The sequence below is a fragment of the Coffea arabica genome, chromosome 4e, assembly GCF_036785885.1.
Source record: "Coffea arabica cultivar ET-39 chromosome 4e, Coffea Arabica ET-39 HiFi, whole genome shotgun sequence".
Lineage (NCBI taxonomy): Eukaryota > Viridiplantae > Streptophyta > Magnoliopsida > Gentianales > Rubiaceae > Coffea > Coffea arabica.
The window spans coordinates 7,173,142-7,196,922 of record NC_092317.1 but is presented as its reverse complement, the minus strand read 5'-3'; the positions used below and the strand labels follow the sequence as shown (position 1 = coordinate 7,196,922).

The window sequence follows — 23,781 nt, the reverse complement described above, 5'->3', positions numbered from 1 at the left end:
CCCTGTGGCTAGTTAATCGAGTCGAGCCGGCAAGGATCTGGTCGATTAGATAACGAACCCTGGGTAACTAATAATGTCGAGTGGAATGTTATCTTCTCGGTTAATTGGTATACTCGAGTATTACCACCCGTGTTTCGTGTAACGTGCGGGCTCGGATAAGGGGGTTGATCGGTGGACGGAGACTGGCGTGAAGTGGGGTTTTCTTTCTGGACTAGTTATTACTTGAAAGTTGACGGAGTGTCAACTACCAATCGATCAAGCTGGGATGGAGCCGAGACATGAGCCACTGTATCCTTACATGTGAATATGATCCATATATTCTTGATTACTTGAAGTATTATCTTTTTGATTGGATTTGTTTGCTCACTATTTCACTATTACACTGTTATTACTTTGTTTGATGGCCAATTCGATATTTGGAACTTCACTGAGCTTTGGCTCACTCCGTTAGTTTTGTTTTCCTTACAGGGGTACGAGCAAGGCGTGAGACGTGTAAAGACTAGCGTAGTCTAGTTGTTTTGACTTTTGTCTTGTACTCGCGCTATTACTCGAATAGAATGTTTTGTATCTGGATTGTATACACTTTGAACCAGTTTGGGTATATTGAGGCTTTGTATCTTGATTGTGCATCAATGTAAATTATAAGCTTGAATTGCGATGTTATTTATGGTCCACGGATGTATGCACGTGATACGAGTGAGTGAGTTCTGGCGAGAGTTGGGCAGGCGGTCCACCGAACCCTTTGGTACGCCTTAGGGAAAGGTGGGGTCGTCTCAAATCACCTCACGAGCTACTAGATTCAAACTAATTTGTAAATCTCATCAATCTTACCAACTAGTTAAGACAATTTTTTAAACCATGATTGGAAGAAATTCTAAATTGAATCTTGGACTGATTCAATAACTTTTGAGCAATTTCAGTGATGTAGATGTGGGGTATGATCATGGTTCAAAGTCTCAGTCATGACTGATATGTCAAAACCGACGTGAAACGGTCTGAACCGCAACTTTGAACCATGGGTACGATAGTATCATTGCAATCTCCTAGATTTTTTTCCCCAGTTTTCTTCCTGAAAATACATGTCATTCTTTGTGGATATTACTCAAGGGACCGACCCACACGCAAACAATTGAAGTGCTGCCCAGGCTTCAGCTCCTGTTGCAGGGCCCGCTTCTCCAGCGGTCCCCGTTGGGCGATGCCCACCGGCTACATGCTTCTGTTCGTCTTTTTATTTTTTGGGGTATGAAATGAAAGAGGGTAGTATAATTTCATGGGAGTGCCTGTCGTTTTCAGTTGCTTAATAAAGCAAAAAGCTTTGTCTGATTTCTCCATTATATACCGATAATCAAAAGCTTTTTCTTCTAGTGAACTTCTGTCTTACGGCTTGGACTCAACTGTCAACAAACTCTGACTCATTCTTCAGCCAGCCAATAGAAACATAATATGAGAGTATTAAATTGCTTGAAATGCTCTAGTTTCGTGTTCTTTGTTTCTTAATCCAAAAGCTAGACTTCAGCTCCTAGTTGTTTATCTGAATATATAAATGGGAGTATTGGGATAGCAAGAATGATCAGTTCATCAAACAGGAATTTGGTAACATTTTCTTGTATAATCGCTTACTTTGTTGCCAAAAACTATTCTGTTTAGGGGGCTAAAGATAGACTAGGAGTTAATGAATCAATGAATGAATGGTGGGAATTGGGATGGATGGTTGGCAAGCAGATGATGGTGTTCGAAAGTCTTCGTCAAGACAAGGATTAACACGTTTCTAAGGGTACCTTTTTCCACAATATTTGAATAACAGGGCAGCATCTACACATTGGAACATTGGAGGTGGGGTTGGGAAATTACGCAATTACTTTGCTTGATGAAGCTGGGAGACAACTGTTTAGGTTGCAAATCAAGTTCAGTGAGACTTGGCAATGCAGCTTTGAATTGGGATCAGGACAGCTAACAGGAAAGAAAGGTGTTCGTTCCATCAAACCAGAAGAATGCAGTTTTGAATTGGCATCAAGACTGCTAACAAGAAAGAAAGGTGTTCCTTCCCTCTATTAAGAAGTTTTCCAAGCATGGGGGGATTATGCCATGGGTATGGGTTTGAAATTGTTCCGAGAAATGGTGGAAAATAAAGGCCTAATTTTCAAGTTTTTGTTTATCCTTAGCATGTGGGGAATTTATGAGACGGAGACATTTAGAAATCTATCGTGAACCGCAACCAACCTCCATTGTCTTTCATTTCTTTGCAAAACTTTGATTATTGGCATAATATAAACTAAGAAACTATATAATGAACAAAATTAAGCAATTCATAATTGTACAAAATGTTTATTGTGTATAACGCAATTAAAAGTTTATGATGTATATTACAGTTATAAAAACTCTGAAGATAGAAGATTATCATATTTAAGCTAAGTTGTTGGTATAACATTGACTAAAAAATCATATTATAAAAAAAATTAAGCAATTGGTAGTTGTAGAAAACATTTATTATATACAAAGTAATTAAAAGTTTATTGAACTATGAAGATGGAAGATTATCATATCTAAACTAAATTGTTGCATATTTTACTTGGATTGTGACAGTAAGAAGAGGAAATTTTTTATGTTGTATCAAACAAGTGTACACAATAAAACCTAAGCAAAATACATACTAAAACATTATGATTTGGGTACAACAAATTTTTATCAATTTTAGTAGTTGTAATCCTTTTCTGTTATATTTTTTTTATAATTATCCATAATTTTTTTGAAGTTTTCTTAGTCAATATGAGATAATATAATGAATTTAATCATCAATTTAACCTTTTATTTTCTCATTAACTATTTATAACCTTTTGTCTTCTTATTAATCGTGATTTTTTTTTCTAAAACAATATGTATATAAAATATAGTTAGCTTTAATTATCATGCATAAGAATATAATAATTGAAGATAATTTTAACACATACAATAATTGGAGATGAAGAAAATGATTTGTGACTATAGTTGTAAATGGACAGTTTTTAATTTTAATTACCAATATTTTTGAGATGTAATTTATTGAAACTTTTAATTTTTCCTATTAATGTCATGATTGAAATGCAATAACTCTAATTAAAAGACACGAGGGTAATTCAGGTATAAGAAAAACTAAGAAGAAAATATGCTTACACTTACACTCCTTATTGCCAAAACTCATCATCCTTTTTATATAATAATGAATGATAATGATAATGATTAGTCATTAAGTTATGAGACTGTTTTTGTACAAACCATATGGGTCCAAATTGCTTCATTTCTGAAACATAAGGGAACTAAATTTATTTTGCGTAACCTAAGGGATCATTTTAGTCTACCCTCCAAACATTGGAGTAAAATTGCAACTCTCTGAAACTATAAAATAAGATCTCCAACATTCAAGCAAGGCAAAGAAAGAAATATATGGACAATAATCCACTACATAGATTCCCCATGTAAATATAGATACTAAGCGTACAAGGCACGAAGATGAACAATTTTGTTGCCTAAAAGTTGCATCACACAATGAATCAAAGTCATCCGCATTTCAATTAAATTTTGTGGGGCAATTGCTCTGGCAACCGTGCAGAAAGTATCTCCAAGGACAGCTACACCTTCAAAATTTTCTCTCCAAGTGTCTTGGATAAAAAAGATTGAAAACTATTTTCAAAACTATCTCACGAAAAAAAAAACCATTAAAATTTGAAAAGCTAAAGAAAGAATGGTCAACGCCCCACAAAATTTCTGAAGCTTACTTGAGTCATGAATGTGATTTAGGTTCTACGACTCCCCAATCCGCAGGCAAGGAAATAGGAATCAAGACCCGCGGGAACAGAGGCGACGCAGGACTCAAGGGAGCAATGGTATGCGTGGCAGTTACGTGCACTTGTTTGTACTCTCGACCGAGTCTCCTGAAGCCTTTTTTTTTTCTTTTTTAGTCTAAGCGTGCATCAACAACATTTCTACAGCTCTAATCTGTCTTCTAGCTCTAGTTTTCCTGCTTAAACCGTATAAATGGATAGATCTTTTGGGGCAACGTAATCAAGCAAGAGAGATTCACAAAACCAAATAGTTGTACTATATAGAATTATAGATGCGGTGACCGATCGACAAGATGGCGGGTTTAACGTGGTTACCATTCTTAGCATCCTCACTGTTGATGATGGTATCCCTATTCCAGTCCTCACAAGCTGCAGGAGTTGCCGTCTACTGGGGTCAAAACGGCGATGAAGGAAGCTTGGCCGACACATGCGCCAGTGGAAACTATCAGTTCGTGAACCTGGCATTTCTGACAACCTTTGGCGGTGGAAACACACCAGTATTGAACTTAGCCGGCCATTGCAACCCCGGCGCAGGCACCTGCACCTCCTTAAGTGTTGAAATAAATGATTGCCAGAACCAAAACATCAAAGTGCTGCTTTCCCTTGGAGGTGCGGTTGGAAACCAGAGCCTTACTTCCGCCGACGATGCAAGGCAAGTCGCCAATTACCTTTGGAACAATTTCTTGGGCGGTCAATCACGTTCCCGCCCGCTTGGACATGCTGTTCTAGACGGTATAGACTTTTCTATTGAAAGCGGGACAGGCCTGTATTGGGACAATCTGGCCAGGGCGCTCTCTGGATTCAGCTCGCAGAAAAAGGTGTACTTATCTGCGGCTCCACAGTGCCCGTTCCCTGATGCTGATCTAAGCACAGCTATCAGCACTGGCCTTTTCGATTATGTCTGGATACAATTTTACAACAATGGGCAATGTCAATATTCGACTAATGCTGATAACCTGATAGCGGCATGGAACCAATGGACCTCAGTTCATTCCAATCAGATCTTCCTAGGAGTACCAGCAGCTCCAGCGGCTGCGGACGGAGGGTATATTCCACCGGATGCGCTCATTTCTCAGGTTCTACCATCCATCAAGTCCTCTCACAAGTACGCAGGGGTCATGATCTGGAACAAATATTTTGACAGCGGATATAGTTCAGCTATCAAAGGTAGTATCTAATTTAGTAGCATTGCTTGAGAATAAAATCTCAGAGACTTATCGTAATGCAATAAATAAAACTGCATTGTGAGGTAAGTTTTGACGATGATTTAGATATATAGACTTTGGATTATATACAAGGTTAGTATAAAGATTTTTTACACTAATAGATATAGTCGTATAGACATATGTCCCACGGCATAAAGTAAATTTAAAATTTGAACGGTGATATGTGTCATTCATCTAAACCTGTGCATTTGTGCATGCAAAAAAATGTTTACACTGACAGTGTATAAAAATTTTTACACTAAGAGCAGGTTGCTGCTTCTAGCCCTTCGATTGCTCCCGGCTCTGGCTCTCCTTCATCACCCGCCGGGCCTCACAGTGGAAGAAAGAAATCGAAGAATTTAAGGGTGAAGTTATATGTAGTTGGTGCTGCCATAGCAACTTCTCTAGCAGCTCTTGCATTACTTTTCTGGTGTTGCAAATTGCGAAAGAGAAAAGGTAACCATCGAAACTTCATGGGTTCAGAAATGCCAGAGCTTGATGACAATGAAGATGATGAATCACTGTTCTTCAGTTTTACAAGCATAGAAATTGCCACAGATCATTTTTCTGAGGAAAACAAACTTGGTCAAGGAGGATTTGGTCCAGTCTACAAGGTAAACTAAATAAACATTTCTTGAAGCAATTTACTTTTAAGTCCAAAAAGCCTATTTATTTGCTTAATTTTATTGTAAATGCATGGTTCAGGGCAAACTGGTTAACGGGTTAGAGATTGCAGTTAAAAGATTGAATAGAATGTCAGGACATGGAATTGAACAATTCAAGAATGAAGTCAAAGTAATCTCAAAGCTGCAACATCGAAACCTTGTTAGACTTTTGGGCTCCTGCCTTGAGAAAGAAGAGCGTTTACTGGTATACGAGTACTTGCCTAATAACAGTCTGGATTCAGTACTTTTTGGTATGTGTCAGAACTCTATTTACCTTCATTTATTTATCTAAGTTACATGCTTACAACTATCAGAATACTATGAAAATACTGGGATCTGCCTTGTTTACAGATGCAGCAAAGCGGAATATATTGGATTGGAAAAGAAGGTTGAAAATCATTGAAGGAGTAGCTCAGGGGCTTTTGTACCTCCACAAGTATTCTAGATTAAAGATCATCCACAGAGATTTGAAAACGAGCAATGTTTTATTGGACGCGGACCTGAATCCCAAAATTTCAGATTTTGGAACCGCCAGAATTTTTGGAGAGAATGAAATGCGCGGAAGTACAATGAACATTGTGGGGACATAGTAAGTTGAAGGAATATCTTCTTCTTTGTTGTTTTGCTCCCTGTAATATCCAATCTCTAATCTCATGCTTAAGCTAATTGAGATGATTACTTTTGCGAGAAAACAAGTGGTTATATGTCTCCTGAATATGCCATGGACGGGGTTTACTCCGAGAAGTCTGATGTATTTAGCTTCGGAATCATGATTCTTGAGATCATGAGTGGAAAGAAGAACACTTCTTTCTACGATTCGGATCGTCACCTGAACTTAATAGGACATGTAAGTTACCTGTACAATGCAGTGTTACTTGTGTCATTTCCTTCAGTCCAGTAATTTGGGAATGATCATTTGTCACATTCCAGGTCTGGGATCTATGGACAGAAGGAAGAATTTCAGAAATCACAGATTCTTGTTTGGATGAAACGGTCTCAACAAGTGACGCACTAAAATATGTGCACGTTGGTTTATTGTGTGTGCAAGAAAAGGCTGCAGATAGACCAACAATGTCGGATGTGGTATCTATGCTCCTCAAGGAATCAATGGTTCTCGCCACTCCTAAGCGACCGGCTTTTGCTGAAATTATGACTCTTAACAATACCAAGTTACCTCAAAATCCAGAATTTTGTTCTTTGAACGAGGTCACAATTTCAGATGTGCAGGGTAGATGATTATTTCTTGGCCAGGCGTGTATTTTCTTGCAGGGTAGAGAAAGGTGGGAAGCCGGCCGTATCCTCAAGTTAGGGGTGGCCACTGGAGATAATCAGTCTCAATTCTTTTGTGGATTCATTTTGGATTTGAATTTGATGACTAACTATTCAAGTAATCAATCATTATTTTATTTATTACTCCCTCCGTCCCGTTTTGTTAGTCTTGATTTTTTTTTCACACAGATTAAGAAAGTGTAATTAATTTGGTTGGAAACATAAATTTAGATTAATAATTTCCTAAAATACCCTTATGCTAATCACGAAGAGTGCCAATTAATATCAGTTACAGCTAATGGGTTAGTATTGGAAAAGTTCAATGTATTCAATGTAGTGGGTTAGTATTTAATAACAATGTATTAATAATAAGGGTATTTTAGATAATTTGAAAGATTACTACATTTCTTAATGGGAAAGTGGACTACAATTTGGGATAGACGAAAAAGGAAAACAAGACTATCAAAGTGGGACGGAGGGAGTAGTAATTTGGCAACCAACGCATTTAAGTGAGTTGAGTATCCCGGAAACTTGAAGTTCCTTGCTGGCCCAAAGTTGGAGGATCAAATCACCTAGCATGCAAATCCTACAGCCTGCAATTAATCAAATACCAAAAGTTATTTGTCATTAACAAAACAAAACGTGTTATCAGAACTTCTTCCAACCCCCCCCCCCCCAAAAAAAAAAAAAAAAACAAAACTGTTTGCTTTTGAGCAAGCCATATAGTGGAAACAAATTCTTTCATTTGATGCCCTTTCCAATCTAAGTTGCTAAGCCTGTTTGGATTGTCATTTTCTGTGAAAATTTTTTGGAATATTCTCTTGACATATATTCTAGTTACCTTTTTATCTCGCATACAATATATTAGTACACTAAAAAGTTGCGATCCAACCTAGTTATTACTAATTGACTACTACTATTTAATTTAATTTTTTACATATAGAGGAGAATTATGTCCTCTAGGAGGAGCAGTACTAATTGAATAGTCCTATTTAGTTTAGGTTTTTCATTACTACAACTACTGCCCAGTGGGCAGCAGCTGATGGCTCCAATGCTTTGAGCAATGAAGGACAATAAATGGTAGGAATTGGGATGGAAGGATAGCAGATGACAGTGTCCCGAAGTCTTCGTCAAGACAGGAACTAACGCGTTTCTAAGGCTGACTTTTTCCACGGTATTTGAATAACAAGGCATCATCAAAGTTACTTCTTGACAATGGAGGTGGGGTGATGGGAAATTACGCAATTGCTTCGCTTGATGATGGAGGGAGACAACTGTTTTGGTCGAAAGTCAAGTTCAGTGACATTTGGCAATGCAGTTTTGAATTGGGATCAGGACAGCTAACTGGAAAGAAAGGCGTTCTTTCCATCAATCGAGAAGAATACAGTTTTGAATTGGCATCAAGACCGCTAATAGGAAAGAAATGCGTTCCTTCACTCTATTAAGAAGTTTCCCAAGCATGGAGGGATTATGCTATCGTTATGGGGTTGAAATTTTTCTGAAAAAATGGTGGAAAAAAAAGGCCTACTTTTCAAGTTTTTGTTTAGGACTAATTGTAGAAATCTCCCCCGAAGCTTCTATGATTGCATTGGCCTCCCTCAAAGTTTTATAAATTTTAGAAACCTCCTCTAAAACAGGTTAGCTTGTAACAAGTCGAGCCCAATTCCAAAAAACAAACAATAAAAAATGAGTAAATCTTATATACACTCACAATGTATACACTATCATGTTGAATGCACGACACATTTGCAAAATTTGGATTTCAAATTTAAATTCGAATAATGTGTCATGCATTCAATGGTGAAACATGGCAGTGTATAGAAAATTAATCTATAAAAAATTGGGTTTAGAAGAGAGAGGACAATATGATTCAATAAATGCCTCTCATATATTATATTTGTTAGTTAATCTAGTATAAAAGTATGAATTGATATTTATACAAAGCCAAAAGTTAAAAGGTCTAAGTGTAAATGTTGGCAAATGCAAAGCATCAATTTGAAGTTTCTACAACCATTTTGCAACGACTCTTTGTAATATCTACATTTAGGATTACTTATACAATATCAGGAACAAACAATTGGAATGCAAATTCTAGAGATTTTAGATTCAATAATTGGGGTAGAATCACTAAAAATATAGCAAGAAAACTAATTTCAACCATGAATTGGAAAAACAAAATATGGCCTTTTCAGGCCTTAAAAAGGCTTGAACAAATATTGTAGTTGTAATTGCAAGTTAGAAATTTTTTTGGTTCTAAATAGTGATTATTTAGAAATTAGCACCCTTTTCTCATGGCAAATTAGAATTTTTTTAGTTCAAAATTTTGATTATTCCTATATATTCGGTTGATTACTGATTTAGTTGATTAAGTCTATGCAGCTGCCAAATACCTTGCAGGTTATAAGGTTACTACGGTCATTTCACCGGACCTGATGCAAAGATTGAGACCCAATTTTATGATAGAAGAGGTTTCTAAATTTTTTTTTTAAATCTCGTGAGAGTCTAGTGCAACGGTTAGAAACTTCCCTTGAGGTTTTTAAAATTATCCCTTTGTTTGTCCTTCGCATGTGGGGAATTTATGATGCAAAGACATTTAGAAATCTATGACTTAGTGAACCACCACCAATCTCTATTGTCTTTCATTTTATATTAGATTAGGTTCCGTTTGATAAAATTGAATCTGAATTCTGAAGTCTGAATTCTAAAATCTGAATACTGAAACAATTAATTTGCTGAATTTTAAGCACTAAAAAGAAATATATGAATGTCTGAATTTTAATGTTAAACCTACTTATACTATTTGATAAATATTTATAACTGAATGCTTAATAAGTTAAATTTGACAAATTTGCCCTTATAATTTTTCATCCATAAAAGAAATAGAATCTATGATTTAATTAGCTAAAAATGTTAGGTATGAAAATGATAATATATATTTTTAAATCAAATTAACATAAAAGATGAAATATATTATATGAGGAGTATGGAGAAGATATGAAAATCATTCAAAAGGAAAAAAAAGAAATAGAAAATCATTAAATAGAGAATATTAGATTGTTTAATTAGATAAGAATTTTGAATATAATTAACAAACAAGGGTAGATTTGGTAGATAAGATAAGGTAATTGAAGTAATTCTATTGTTTCTTATCAGAATTAAGCATTCAGTTAGGATTCTTGTGCTGAAAAAAATACACACAAGTTCAGCACTACTTAACAAGTTCAACAAATAGATTTTCATTTATCAAACACTCAAAACATCTGAATGTATGAAAAAATTCAGATTCAGTAATTTTTTATGTTATCAAACAGAGTCATTAAGATTATGAGACTAAACTAGTTTTTGTCCAAACCATAAGGGACCAAATTGCTTCATTTTTGAAACATGTGGAACTAAATTTATTTTGCGTAGCATGAGAGATCATTTTAGTCTACCCTCCATCTATTGGAGATCAAAATTGCAACTCTCTAAAACTACAGAATAAGATATCCAACATTCAAATAAAGAAAAGAAATAAATATATGGACAATAATCCACTACGTGGATTCTGTATATAAATTTTGGAGTAAAAACAAAAAAAGTCTCCCATAGTAAACTTAATACACAGAAAAATCTCTCGTGGTTTCAAAATGTACAACATGACACCTCATGCTTTTGAACTAAATTGTAAAGGTGACGGAATCCGTCAAACTTAATGAAAATGACTTATTGAAACCTTAAAAAAAAAGTATACCTAATTTTTAACAAATATACCTATTATACTCCTTAGTTCTCAATTCTCTCTCTTTAGAGAATAAAACAAATGATTTTGCTGAACTTTCTTTTGCTTAATTATATTAGGCCATTTTTGTCATTTCATCCATTTCATTAAGTTTAACGGATTCCATCATCTTTAGAATGTAGTTCAAAGGATGAGGTGGCGTGTTGTACGTTTTGAAACTACGAAGGACTTTTTTGTGTTATTAAGTTTATCACGGTTTTTTTTCGTTTTTTTACCCAAAATTTTGTCACCTAAAAGTTGCATCACACAATGAATCGAATTCATCAAAATTTCAATTAAATTTATGATAACGTTGCAATTGCTCTGGCAACCATGCAAAAAATATATCCAAAAATAGTTGCATCTTCAAATTTTTCTCTCCAAGTCGCTTACATATAAAAGATTAAAAACTATTTTCAAAACTACCTTTGGAGAGACAAAAAAAAAAACATTAAAATTTGAAAAGCTAAACAGAGAATGGTCAACGCCCCACAAAATTTCTCACACTTGCTTGAGGCTTGAACCATGGAGATGGATCATAAACTTGAGTCTTGAATGTGATTTAGGTTCTAAGACTCCCAATCCGTGGAAAGGAAATAGGAACCAAGGCCCGCGACAGCAGGGGCGATGCAGGACTCGAGAGAGCAATGATGTTAATACGCGTGGCAGTTAGATGTACAGGTGTTGTGAGAATGTTTACTATATGTATAGCACTTGTTTGTACTCCACCGAGTCTCGTTGGAAGATACTTCTTAGTCTTCCATGACTTATTTCTTTTCTTTCTATCCCCTTTATATATATACTAGTTAGGACGGCCTGCGCGTTGCGCAGGAGGGCGAATATTTCCCGTGTTAAGTTGCACAAGTTTTAATTATTGTATATTTGTTGTAGTATAGAGAATTATATAGGTGGTATAAGTTTGGCTTGAATTATAAAATAATAGTGCGGTAAATTGGTTGGGTGAATATAGTGTTAATAGTTTGTGAAGTATGAAGGATATTTTGTAATATAATAGTTAATAAAGTACTATAATTGAGACAATGCAGTGTCAACATTTTGTGTGGTATGATTTGTATAAATTATGTGGTTTGGGTGAGGTAATTATAAAGATACCTATTTATATTTATGTATATCTCTATTACTCACTAAGTTCTATAAATATGGGCCTATTTTTTTTTTTTGCACAAATTAAAACATTTAATCAATATAATCACAAGAATTGTTTTTCTTTCATATTTTTGTATATTGTCGCTCACTAATATTAGATCATTAATCCGCATTAAGAGCCATGTATTATTACATTGTTTTTGAAATTTACAGTACTTTAATTTTTTTAATGTAAGAAACAATGTAATTAATGTTGCATGTTTGACTAAAAGAATAATAAAAAAATAGCATACAACATTGCTTTTCAATTTAGAGTAATTTAGAGCCATTAGGAAACATTTTATAATAATTATATATATACATTAAATATGGATATTTATCTAACAATATAAAAGCGAGAGTTGTCCCATGAACAATTTTTTTTGTCAAGCGGCTATCCTGCAATTGTTATTGGATGCCCGGACTATTAGTAAATAACATATTAATTATTCTTTTCTATAGAACGAAAAATAAGAATAAAAACAAGGGCATTAAAAATTTGTAATAATTATATAGACTAATATGGATATATAGACTAATATATCTTTATAGTTGTATGTTTTAAAAAGTAGTAGGATTAGAAACCATTTTTAGTCCATGACACCTTAACTGATTTTGGTTAATTGTGATAATAATGTTGGACTTCATTTTTTTTTTTACTGCTGTTTAACTTTTGGGAATCATTCAGTCAAAAGCTACTACTGAACATGCTAAACAATCACTGCATTCAACAATTTTACAGAGCACTATTTTATTTCATTTTTTTGCAATATATGCATTCATTTTTTTCCAAACAATTTTTATTTCATGTCGCAGTAATAAAATCCATTTTTTAAAGTCATTAAAGCCAATAATAATTTATTAATTATTTCCTCAATAAATATGGGCCTATTTTTTTTTTTTGCACAAATTAAAACATTTAATCAATATAATCACAAGAATTGTTTTTCTTTCATATTTTTGTATAATGTCGCTCACTAATATTAGATCATTAATCCGCATTAAGAGCCATGTATTATTACATTGTTTTTGAAATTTACAGTACTTTAATTTTTTTAATGTAAGAAACAATGTAATTAATGTTGCATGTTTGACTAAAAGAATAATAAAAAAATAGCATACAACATTGCTTTTCAATTTAGAGTAATTTAGAGCCATTAGGAAAAATGAATATATACACATTAAATTTAGAGCCATTAGGAAACATTTTATAATAATTATATATATACATTAAATATGGATATTTATCTGACAATATAAAAGCGAGAGTTGTCCCATGAACAATGTTTTTTTGTCAAGCGGTTATCCTGCAATTGTTATTGGATGCCCGGACTATTAGTAAATAACATATTAATTATTCTTTTCTATAGAACGAAAAATAAGAATAAAAACAAGGGCATTAAAAATTTGTAATAATTATATAGAGTAATATGGATATCTAGACTAATATATCTTTATAGTTGTATGTTTTAAAAAGTAGTTGGATTAGAAACCATTTCTAGTCCATGACACCTTAACCGATTTTGGTTAATTGTGATAACAATGTTGGACTTCATTTTTTTTTTTTTACTGCTGTTTAACTTTTGGGAATCATTCAGTCAAAAGCTACTACTGAACATGCTAAACAATCACTGCATTCAACAATTTTACAGAGCACTATTTTATTTCATTTTTTTGCAATATATGCATTCATTTTTTTCCAAACAATTTTTATTTCATGTCGCAGTAATAAAATCCATTTTTTAAAGTCATTAAAGCCAATAATAATTTATTAATTATTTCCTCAATAATTGTGTATTTACAGAACGCTCAACATTAATTAGATTGTTTCTTACATTAAAAAAATTAAAGTACTGTAAATTTCAAAAACAATGTAATAATACATGGCTCTTAATGTTGATTAATGATCTAATATTATTGAGCGGCATTTTACAAAAATATGAAAGAAAAATAATTGTTGTGATTATATTGATTAAATGTTTTAATCTGTGCAAAAAAGAAGAAGGGAAAAACCAACAAATACACAGATTATCAAGAATAAGAAACAGATAGAAATGCGTGAAACCTCAGAATAAAATTAGAAAAAATATATTAATCCAACTTGATTATCAATTTTTATTTTTAGCCCAGATTATTTGTATGATTCTTGAGCTTTATCTGACTGAATTAGAGAAAATCTATACAAGTTCAGAAGTTTAACTGCTGCGTCCCTTTATTGCTCTTTGTACATATACATAGAAAGTTATGCCTTTTGCCTTTCTTTTTTTTTTTTTATTATGCTTTGGTTTTCAGCTGAGATTTCATCACCGTAGCATTTGACCAGAAGGATGACTTGAGGCTTCTCAATGACCAAAAGACCAAAACGCCCCTCAAAGTCACAAAAATAGCAGCATAACCGCTTGACCAAAATTCACTATTCATTCTCCAACTCTCTCTTTTATTATATAGACTAGTGAGACGGCCTGCGCGTTGCGCAGGAGGACTAATATTTCCCGTGTTAATTGTTTTTTGTTGTATGAGTTTATTAGTATATATCTCTATTATTATTTAATTCATGCGGATCATTAGGGAATTATAATTTTTGTTAAAAGTTAACTATTATGAAATATATAGAATGCATGAGAACAATAATATATAGAATGCATAAGGATAAATTAGAAAATTGTATAAGGTTATTTTGCATTTGGATCAGGATAATTAGAAAATTGTAAAGTGAATCATTCCCAAAGAGTATTAATCATTATTGACACAAAAAATAGGGGATCCTGAAAATCAATTAAACACTTGAACCATAGAACTTGACACTGCTAAAAATTAATCACCACATGTCACAATAATAAAACCCAATTTTTAAAGTTACTAAAGCCAACAATAGTTTATTAATTGTTTCCTCAATAATTGTGCATTTATAGAACACTTAACAATTTTATTCTATGTTAACCCAACAATAATTTATTAATTGTTTCCTCAATAATTGTGCATTTACAGAACATGTATCAATTTTATTTCATGTCACGGTAATAAAAGCCATTTTTAAAGTCACTAAAGCCAACAACAATTTATCAATTATTTCCTTGGTAATTTTGCATTTCCAGAACACTTCAAAAGCAAATAATTAACCACAAAAAATCAACTTTCATAGGTTTCACTTTTTATAACACCAATTATGAATTCAGTCAACATGTCCAATAAATACACCAAAACTATAGCAGCTGTTAAAAAACAAACAAATAATTGATGAAAATAGCCCTAACATCCAGTAACAATTGCAGGATAACCGCTTGACAAAACAAATCACTGTGCATAGGGCAACTTTTCCTTTATATTGTTAGTTATGTATATCTCTATTACTCACTAAGTTCAATAAATATAGGCCTATTTCTTTTTCCATTAATATTAGATCATTAATCCACAGTAAAAGACGTGTATTATTACATTATTTTTCAAATTTAGAGTACTTTAATTTTCAAATGTAAGAAATAGCCTAATTAATGTTACATGTTTAAATAAATAATATAAAAAGATCAGCACACAATATCGCTTTTCAATTTACAGCAATTTAGAGCCATTAGAGAAAATAAATATGTTAAAAAATTTTATAATAATTATATATACACTAAACATGGATATATTAGTAAAATAACAAACTAATTATTCTTTTAAAAAGGAAATAGACTCGTAATGTAGCACGCATAGAAGACAAAAGTAAGCTCATGTTTATAGAATATATATATATATATATATATAGAATGAAAAGTATAATAATAAAAATAAGGGAATTAAAATTTTTCCAATAATTATATAGACTAAATATGTATATATAGACTAATATATATCCTTCTAATTGTACGTTTGAAAAAGCTATAGAATTAGAAACCATTTTTAGTTGAAACCTATGGCATCTTAACCGATTTTGCTTACTTATATGATGATAATGTTGGACTTGTTATTTTTTCCCTCTAGCTGAATTACAGCATAATCGCTTGACCAAAATAGAGCTATTCATTATCCAATTGTCCCTTTTATATATTTAGATTAGATATATATATATTGGAGAGCCTGACAGAGATTTTCTTCTTTTTTTTCTCTTTTTTTTCTGGTTCTCTTGGAGGCGGCCCGGGGTGGGTTGTATTGGAGAAGATAAAAGGGCATATGGCAGAGGTCTAAAACAAGGTCTGCAATAGAGAGAGTACAGGTACAGCTCTCTTTTGTGAGTCCTAGCCCCTGTAGCCCACATAGCACAATAATACAGCTAACAAGCCTCAGCCACAGCCAGACCTTTTTATTGAAATATAATGCCAAGAGCCATCTTAATAATTGTTGTCTTTTTCCAGCAAAAGAGAATCAATGAAATAGCCAGCTTAACCGATTCTTCCTAAAGCCAGAGCCAGCCACATGACAAAAGACCAAAATGCCGGTTGACAATTGCCCTGAAAGTTGTCCAAAATTACGTGATAACCGCTTGACCAAAATTGCACTGGTCATTCTCCAACTCCCGCTTTTGCACTGTTCATTCTCCAACTCCCGCTTTTATATAGTTACTAGTGAGACGGCCTGCGCGTTGCGCAGGAGCGCTAATATTTCCCGTGTTAAGTTGCTTAATTTTTAACCGTTATATATTTCTTATAATGTAGAGAGTTATATAATTATTATAAGTCTGACTTGAATTATAAAATAATAGTGCGGTAAATTGGTTGGGTGAATATAGTGTTAATAGTTTGTGAAGTATGAAGGATATTTTGTACTATAGTGGTTAATAAAGTACTGTAATTCAGACAATGCAGTGTCGACATTTTGTGTGGTATGATTTGTATAAATTATGTAGTCTGGATGAGACAATTATAAAGATACCCGTCTATATTTATGTATATCTCTATTACTCACTAAATTCCATAAATATGGGCCTATTTCCTTTTTTTTTGCACAAATTAAAACATTTAATCAATATAATCACAACAATTATTTTTCTTTCATATTTTTGTAAAATGCCGCTCACTAATATTAGATCATTAATCCACATTAAGATCCATGTATTATACATTGTTTTTGAAATTTAAAGTACTTTAATTTTTTTAATGTAAGAAACAATCTAATTAATCTTGCATGTTTGACTAAAAGAATAATAAAAAAATAGCATACAACATTGCTTTTCAATTTAGAGCAATTTTGAGCCATTATGAAAAATGAATATGCTAAAAATTTTATAATAATTATATATATACATTAAATATGGATATTTATTTAACAATATAAAAGTGAGAGTTGCCCTATAAACAGTGTTTTTTTGTCGAGCGGTTATCCTGCAATTGTTATTAGATATCCAAGCTATTAGTAAATAACAAACTAACTATTCTTTTTTATAGAATGAAAAGAATAAGAATAAAAACAAGGGCATTAAAAATTTGTAATAATTATATAGAGTAAATATGGATATATAGACTAATATATCTTTATAATTGTATGTTTTAAAAAGTAGTAGGATTAGAAACCATTTTTAGTCCAAACCCTTGACACCTTAACCGATTTTGGTTATTTGTGATAACAATGTTGGACTTCTCTCTCTCTTTTTTTTTTCTTTTTCTGCTGTTCAATTTTTAGGAATCGTGCAGTCAAAAGCTACTCCTGAACATGCTAAACAACCACTGCATTCAACAATTTTACAGAACACTATTTTATTTCATTTTTTTTGCAATATATGCATTGATCTTTTTTGCAAACAATTTTATTTCATGTCACAGTAATAAAATTCATTTTTTAAAGTCACTAATGCCAATAATAATTTATTAATTATTTCCTCAATAATTGTGTCTTTACAGAACACTTAACAATTTTATTTCATGTTAAGTCAACAATAATTTATTAATTGTTTCCTCAATAATTGTGCATTTACAGAATACTTCAAAAGCAAATAATTAACCACAAAATTAACTTTGTACTAAAAATACAAGACTAACTTTTAAATTTTGTTTAAAAAGTAAAAAATATCACTAAATTCAACATTCCAACTTAAAGAGCCTAAATAAAAAGGTATATAACAACATTAAATCACATAAATATATTGATTGTATAGTTAGATGTAAGGAATGTAGGCAACAAAGAATATAAAAGGCATCGGATATTTAGTAAAATAAAAGAATATAAATAAGCATGAATAAAAGTAAAAATGGGAAAAATTTAACAAGCATCATGATTAAGAGGAAGGAAAATGTGGGAATTCTCATCTCTGTAATAGGTTTTCAAATGACATGAACAAATCAAAAGTACAAAACAGTAGATTACTCAAAGTCAAAATGGCAATTTTCCAACGAAGAAGAGGAGGGTTTCAAAGAAACATGTAAAAACAAAAAGTGAGGCATCCACAAAAGTGAACAATGAATCAACAAAAAATAGGGTCAGAAGACAACAAAATTACCAAATAATCAAGCAACTATAGCATGCAGCTTGAACGAAGGAAAAAAGGAATGGCATAACTGAAAAATAAGACTAACCTAAGGCTAAACTAACACTCAAGAATAGCTAAGATGGCCTATCTCTGCGGATCACAATTAGGCAAAAATGATGCAAACAAAGAGGAACAAAGAACAAAATAAATTACAAAGAAACCACTCAACTATAACATGCATCTTTCGGTCTCCTGAGTAAGGCAGAAACAGGAAATGGCATTAGCGAAAAATGAAGGACTACTAAGGCTAATTCTAATGACATAAGGAACTGCCAAAGACTGATGCAAATGGAGTTACCGAAAAGCCAACAAAACCAACAAATACAAAAGCCATCAAAGTTGCTGAAAATTACGTGATAACCGCTCGACCAAAATGGCACTGTTCATTCTCCAACTCCCACTTCTATATAGTTAGATATATATATATATATATATAATTAAAGCTTGTTTTTAAATAATCCTACCTTCCTTAGATATGATATAAACCTTTGTATAACCCAAAAGTCAAAATTTTCCGACGTCCTTCCCTGCATAAATAAACTCATGCATAGGCTATAGATGAGAATTGCACAACTTCACTGCTCTCGTATTTTCAAAGCGCAAAAAGTAGTGAGAAATGGGATCATTTAAGATCTTCTTAGCAGTATTTAGCTTCATTCACCTTGTAATCTTCTGGCCATCTGGAGCTCAAAACTCAAAACAGGATTATCTCGATGTTCATAACGCAGCTCGTGCCCAAGTTGGTGTTGGCCCGATAGCTTGGGACGACACGGTGGCCGGCTATGCACATGACGTCGCCAATTACACGAAAAAAGACTGCAACTTAAGGCGCTCTGGGGGCCCTTACGGTGAGAACTTAGCTGAAGGCAGCGGAGACTTGACGGCCAGGGATGCCGTCAATCTGTGGTTAACGGAGAAGCAATTCTACGATTACAACTCCAACACATGTGCTCAAGGGCAGGCGTGCAGCCACTACACTCAGGTGGTTTGGAACAGATCAGTCGGTCTGGGCTGCGCTAGGGTTCAATGCACAAACAATGGTTGGTGGTTCGTGATTTGCAGTTATTACCCCTCTGGCAACTATATTGGTCAGCGTCCTTATTTGCAGTTATGATCTCCCTGTCTAGATGTGTTATCTTTGTCTTTCTCAGTGCTTAGTCCCCTCATACCCTTTCTTAAAGTGATAATTCTTCACTTAACTTGAATTTGAACATCTAGAACAGACTTCAATAACATGCATGCGAATGGAGTAATAAGGATCAAGGGGTACATCTCAAATCTCTCTATATAATTAAAAAATAATAATAAATGAACTCGATATGTTAAGGGGGAGAAAAGCAAAGAAACGAATAAGCATAAACCAAAAAGGGGCTTAATTGAACGTATCTTAGGACGAAAGTTAGATTTTTGGAGCATAGTTAGGCCGATGCATTGTGCTTGAGACCTGGAAAAATGAAGGAGACCAGGCCCTCAACCGATGACAAGGCTGGATTAAGAATTGACGAGGCACAGATCGGCACAAAACACGGATTCCTAACATTCAATTATTTGCTTTAAGTTCATGTTTAATGAGAGACTATGGAATGAAAGAAAGTACATGAAAAAGTACAACTTGCTGATTGCAGGCTGCTGCTTCTGGCCCTTCACGTGCTCCTGCACCTGGTTCTCCTCCATTACCTGCCGGGCCTCCCAGTGGAAGAAAGAAATCGAAGAATTTAAGGGTGAAGTTATCGGTTGTTGGTGCTGCCGTAGCGACTGTTCTAGCAGCTCTTGCAGTACTTTTCTGGTGTTGCAAATTGCGAAATAGAAAAGGTAACCTTAGAAAATTCATGGGTCCAGAAAGGCCAGATCTTGATGACAAAGGCGATGATGAATCACTGTTCTTCAGTTTCACAAGCATAGAAGTTGCCACAGATTATTTTTCTGATGAAAACAAACTTGGTCAAGGAGGATTTGGTCCTGTCTTCAAGGTAAGCTAATTAAACATTTCTTGAAACGATTAAGTCCAAAAAGCCTATTTATTTGCTTAATTTAAATGTAAATACGTGGTTCAGGGTAAACTGGTCAACGGGCTAGAGGTTGCAGTTAAAAGATTGAATAGAATGTCAGGACATGGAATTGAACAATTCAAGAATGAAGTCAAAGTGATCTCAAAGCTGCAACATCGAAACCTTGTTAGACTTTTGGGCTCCTGCATTGAGAAAGAAGAGCGTTTATTGGTATACGAGTACTTGCCTAATAACAGTCTAGATTCAGTACTTTTTGGTATGTGTCAGAACTCTATTTACCTTCATTCATTTATCTAAGTTACATGCTTACAACTATCAGAATACTATGAAAATACTGGGATCTGCCTTTTTTACAGATGCAGCAAAGCGGAATATATTGGATTGGAAAGGAAGGTTGAAAATCATTGAAGGGGTCGGTCAGGGGCTTTTGTACCTCCACAAGTATTCTAGACTGAAAATCATCCATAGAGATCTAAAAACGAGCAATGTTTTATTGGATGCGGACTTGAATCCCAAAATTTCGGATTTTGGAACCGCCAGAATTTTTGGAGAGAATGAAATGCGCGGAAGTACAATGAACATTGTGGGGACATAGTAAGTTGAAGGAACATCTTCTTGTTTGTTGTTTTGCTCCAAGTAATATCCAATCTCTAATCTCATGCTTAAGCTAATGGAGATGATTACTTTTTGCGAGAAAAAAAGTGGTTATGTGTCTCCTGAATATGCCATGGACGGGGTTTACTCCGAGAAGTCTGATGTATTTAGCTTTGGCGTCATGATTCTTGAGATCATAAGTGGAAAGAAGAACACTTCTTTCTATGATGCGGATCGTCACTTGAACTTAATAGGACATGTAAGTTACCTGTACAATGCAGTTTTACTTGTGTCATTTCCTTCAGTCCAGTAATTTGGGAATGATCATTTGTCACATTCCAGGTCTGGGATCTATGGACAGAAGGAAGAATTTCAGAAATCACAGATTCGTGTTTGGATGAAACGGTCTCAACAAGGGAAGCACTAAAATATGTTCACGTTGGTTTATTGTGTGTGCAAGAAAAAGCAGCAGATAGGCCAACAATGTCAGATGTGATATCTATGCTCCTCAAGGAATCAATGGCTCTCGCCACTCCTAAGCGACCAGCTTTTGCTGAAATTATGACTCTTAACAATACCAAGTTACCTGAAAACCCAGAATTTTGTTCTTTGAACGAGGTCACAATTTCAGATGTGCAGGGTAGATGATTATTTCTTGGCCAGGCGTATATTTTCTTGCAGGGTAGAGAAAGGTGGGAAGCCGGCTGTATCCTCAAGTTAGGGGTGGCCATTGGAGATAATCAGGTCTCAATTCTTTTGTGGATTCGTTTGGGATTTGAGTTTGATGACTAATTATTCAAGTAATCAAACATTATTTTATTAATCAGGAGATGCCAAAGGAGCATACGTAGGTGAAGGGGTTGAATTTAGTTCTGTAAGTTAGGTTGTTAGCTACTTGTTAGAATTGTTCTATATTTTTGGTCTTTTGACTAGTTTAACTATCTTTGATTTTCTATTATCTTGTTAAGATTATTTAGGAAGTATTTGTGTTTTGATTGTATCTTTATCAAAGGGGAGATGATGAATGAAAAATGATGAACTATTTTTTTGCAACACTTACAGGTTGCAAAGCTAATTTCAAGTGTTGTTTCTTAGTTTACACTTTAAATTCTAATTATTACACATTTTGCATTTTCTTTTTGACCATATAACAGTTTTAGTTAAAAATTCTATGGAAGGGCAAAACATTAATATTTTAAGAATCGGACCAAATCAGTCAGTTCGATCGATCGAATCACAAACTAACCATGATACTGGTCCAATTCTATGAAAAACCCCAAAAAGTTAAAAAATCAGTCAAAATCAATCAAAATTGGTGAACCGGAATAAATCGCTTAAACAGGTCAAGTCCGATTTATGAATTTTGACTTGGGCCTTGGACTTTTCTTTTATAGGATACTCAATTGTTCGAGCTTCTGGGCTCTATCAAAGCCTAACAACGACAACTAATTGTTTGCTGCTACAATTAAGTTGGATGGTGGGCCATCTTTTCTCGAATTAAAGAAAATACCTTAGTTGGTCAAACTTCAAAACAAAATGACTAATTCAAGTAAAATTTAAAAATCCCTTGGGTTGGCTCGGATGGTATCGAGATAACCTAGTTAGGTCTTAAGGTCATATGTTCGAGTTATCTCTTTACCGCTTATATATTCTTGAGGGGTGGGGTGCACAGACACAGGGAGATTAGTCTGGCAAAATTGGGATACTCCCTATGTTAAAAAAAAGGGCAAATTCCACTTTACCCCCTGTGGTTTAGCATTTTTTTACATAACTCTCCTATGATTTCAAAAACTATATGTCAAAGTGACGGGAATGACCATTCGTAACGAAGTCACCTAAAATGTCAAAAATACCCTTATGTAAAGTTGAAAATTATTTATTAACCAAGGGGGGTTATTTGTATATTTTGAAAACCATAAGGGGGTTATATGATAATTTTAAAAATCATAAGGGGGTTATATACTAAAATATAAAAATTATATGGGGTTAATGTGTCATGTATTTATAAGGGTAATTTCGATATTTTTAGAAGTTCCGTTACGAGTGACTATTTCCGTCACTTTGACACTTTAATCCAAACCATGAGAGGGTTATGTATAGCTTTTGAAACCATAAGGGGGTTATGTAAAAAAAAAAAGGCTAAATCACCATGGCGGTAAAATGTAATTTGCCCTAAAAAAACGAAAATCTTAGCATAGATTTTTGTCCATTAAGATTGGCTCAGATGGTCTCAAGTTGGCCTAATTAGATCCCGAGATCGTGTGTTCAAGTCATCTCTCTACTGCTTGTGTATTCTTGGAGGGGGGTGCACGGGCGCAAGGAGATTAGTCTGGCAAAACTGGGATACTCCCTGTGTTGAAAAAAAAACTAAATAAACTCTTAATTCTCTTCTCTTTTAAGAATTTTCACCTCTAGGAGCCACTCTACAAACTCTACTCATCTTCTCTTTTCTTTTTTTCTTTTTTTTTTTTTTTTTTTGCATTTTTCCCTCTTTTCTTTTACATTATTAATGGTGTAGATGATCATGAAGTTGAACTTAGTAGATAAAGAAGCAAACTCGTTTTTCCTTTCCTCTTCTATCTTTTGTTTTCATACTCATTAATTTTTTCTACTTTTTTTGGAGTCAATTTTACAAATTCTATCAGATTTGTTTTTGAGTTGGGAAAGTTAAAGTCTTCCTTCTTTAAGTTAAAATATTGGATAGATTTGTTCATAATTTTGTTGATTCTTAATTTTTTTTAAGAAGTACTTTTTCTTTTTTTGGTTGATGAATTAAAAGATACTAAATCAGTAAATCTTCTCTAAAAGATATTTAAAATTTAGGATTTTTGTGTTGATTATACATATTTCTGCTTATTTGTTATTATTTATTT

General features: G+C 33.6%; 3 protein-coding genes across 8 annotated transcripts; all 3 read left to right on the top strand.

The window, feature by feature from the left end:
* The first annotated feature begins 3,770 nt into the window (after positions 1-3,770).
* On the top strand, positions 3,771-21,983 carry LOC113742037 (acidic endochitinase SE2-like). Of its 6 annotated transcripts, XM_072047428.1 has the most exons (6): positions 3,778-4,985; positions 5,288-5,637; positions 5,729-5,939; positions 6,040-6,277; positions 6,385-6,535; positions 6,619-7,101. In XM_072047428.1, exons 1-6 carry the CDS (start codon positions 4,112-4,114, stop codon positions 6,922-6,924), a joined length of 2,130 nt encoding a protein of 709 aa, XP_071903529.1. In that variant the 5' UTR covers positions 3,778-4,111; the 3' UTR covers positions 6,925-7,101. The 6 variants fall into 6 exon arrangements, 4 of the variants coding, with proteins under 4 accessions (XP_027125521.1, XP_071903530.1, XP_027125522.1 ...); XR_011813545.1 differs by lacking the exons at positions 5,729-5,939; positions 6,040-6,277; positions 6,385-6,535; positions 6,619-7,101 and adding exons at positions 20,360-20,570; positions 20,671-21,167; positions 21,251-21,983 and having other exon boundaries at positions 3,771-4,985; XM_027269720.2 differs by lacking the exon at positions 6,619-7,101 and having other exon boundaries at positions 3,771-4,985; positions 6,377-6,528.
* On the top strand, positions 18,781-19,581 carry LOC113720668 (pathogenesis-related protein 1A-like). Its single transcript, XM_027245381.2, has one exon. The coding sequence runs from the start codon at positions 18,922-18,924 to the stop codon at positions 19,417-19,419; it is 498 nt and encodes a 165-aa protein (XP_027101182.1). The 5' UTR covers positions 18,781-18,921; the 3' UTR covers positions 19,420-19,581.
* Positions 20,985-21,556, top strand: LOC113740641 (receptor-like serine/threonine-protein kinase SD1-6). Its single transcript, XM_072046415.1, has 2 exons — positions 20,985-21,167; positions 21,251-21,556. Exons 1-2 carry the CDS (start codon positions 20,985-20,987, stop codon positions 21,554-21,556), a joined length of 489 nt encoding a protein of 162 aa, XP_071902516.1.
* Positions 21,984-23,781: the final 1,798 nt, after the last annotated feature.

Coding starts and splice junctions, on each gene's coding strand:
- LOC113742037 (XM_072047428.1), top strand. CDS start 4,112: ATGGCGGGTTTAACGTGGTTACCATTCTTAGCATCCTCACTGTTGATG. Junction 4,986..5,287: donor ATATAGTTCAGCTATCAAAG/GTAGTATCTAAT, acceptor TTTTACACTAAG/AGCAGGTTGCTGCTTCTAGC. Junction 6,278..6,384: donor ATGAACATTGTGGGGACATA/GTAAGTTGAAGG, acceptor CGAGAAAACAAG/TGGTTATATGTCTCCTGAAT.
- LOC113720668 (XM_027245381.2), top strand. CDS start 18,922: ATGGGATCATTTAAGATCTTCTTAGCAGTATTTAGCTTCATTCACCTT.
- LOC113740641 (XM_072046415.1), top strand. CDS start 20,985: ATGGAGATGATTACTTTTTGCGAGAAAAAAAGTGGTTATGTGTCTCCT. Junction 21,168..21,250: donor ACTTGAACTTAATAGGACAT/GTAAGTTACCTG, acceptor GTCACATTCCAG/GTCTGGGATCTATGGACAGA.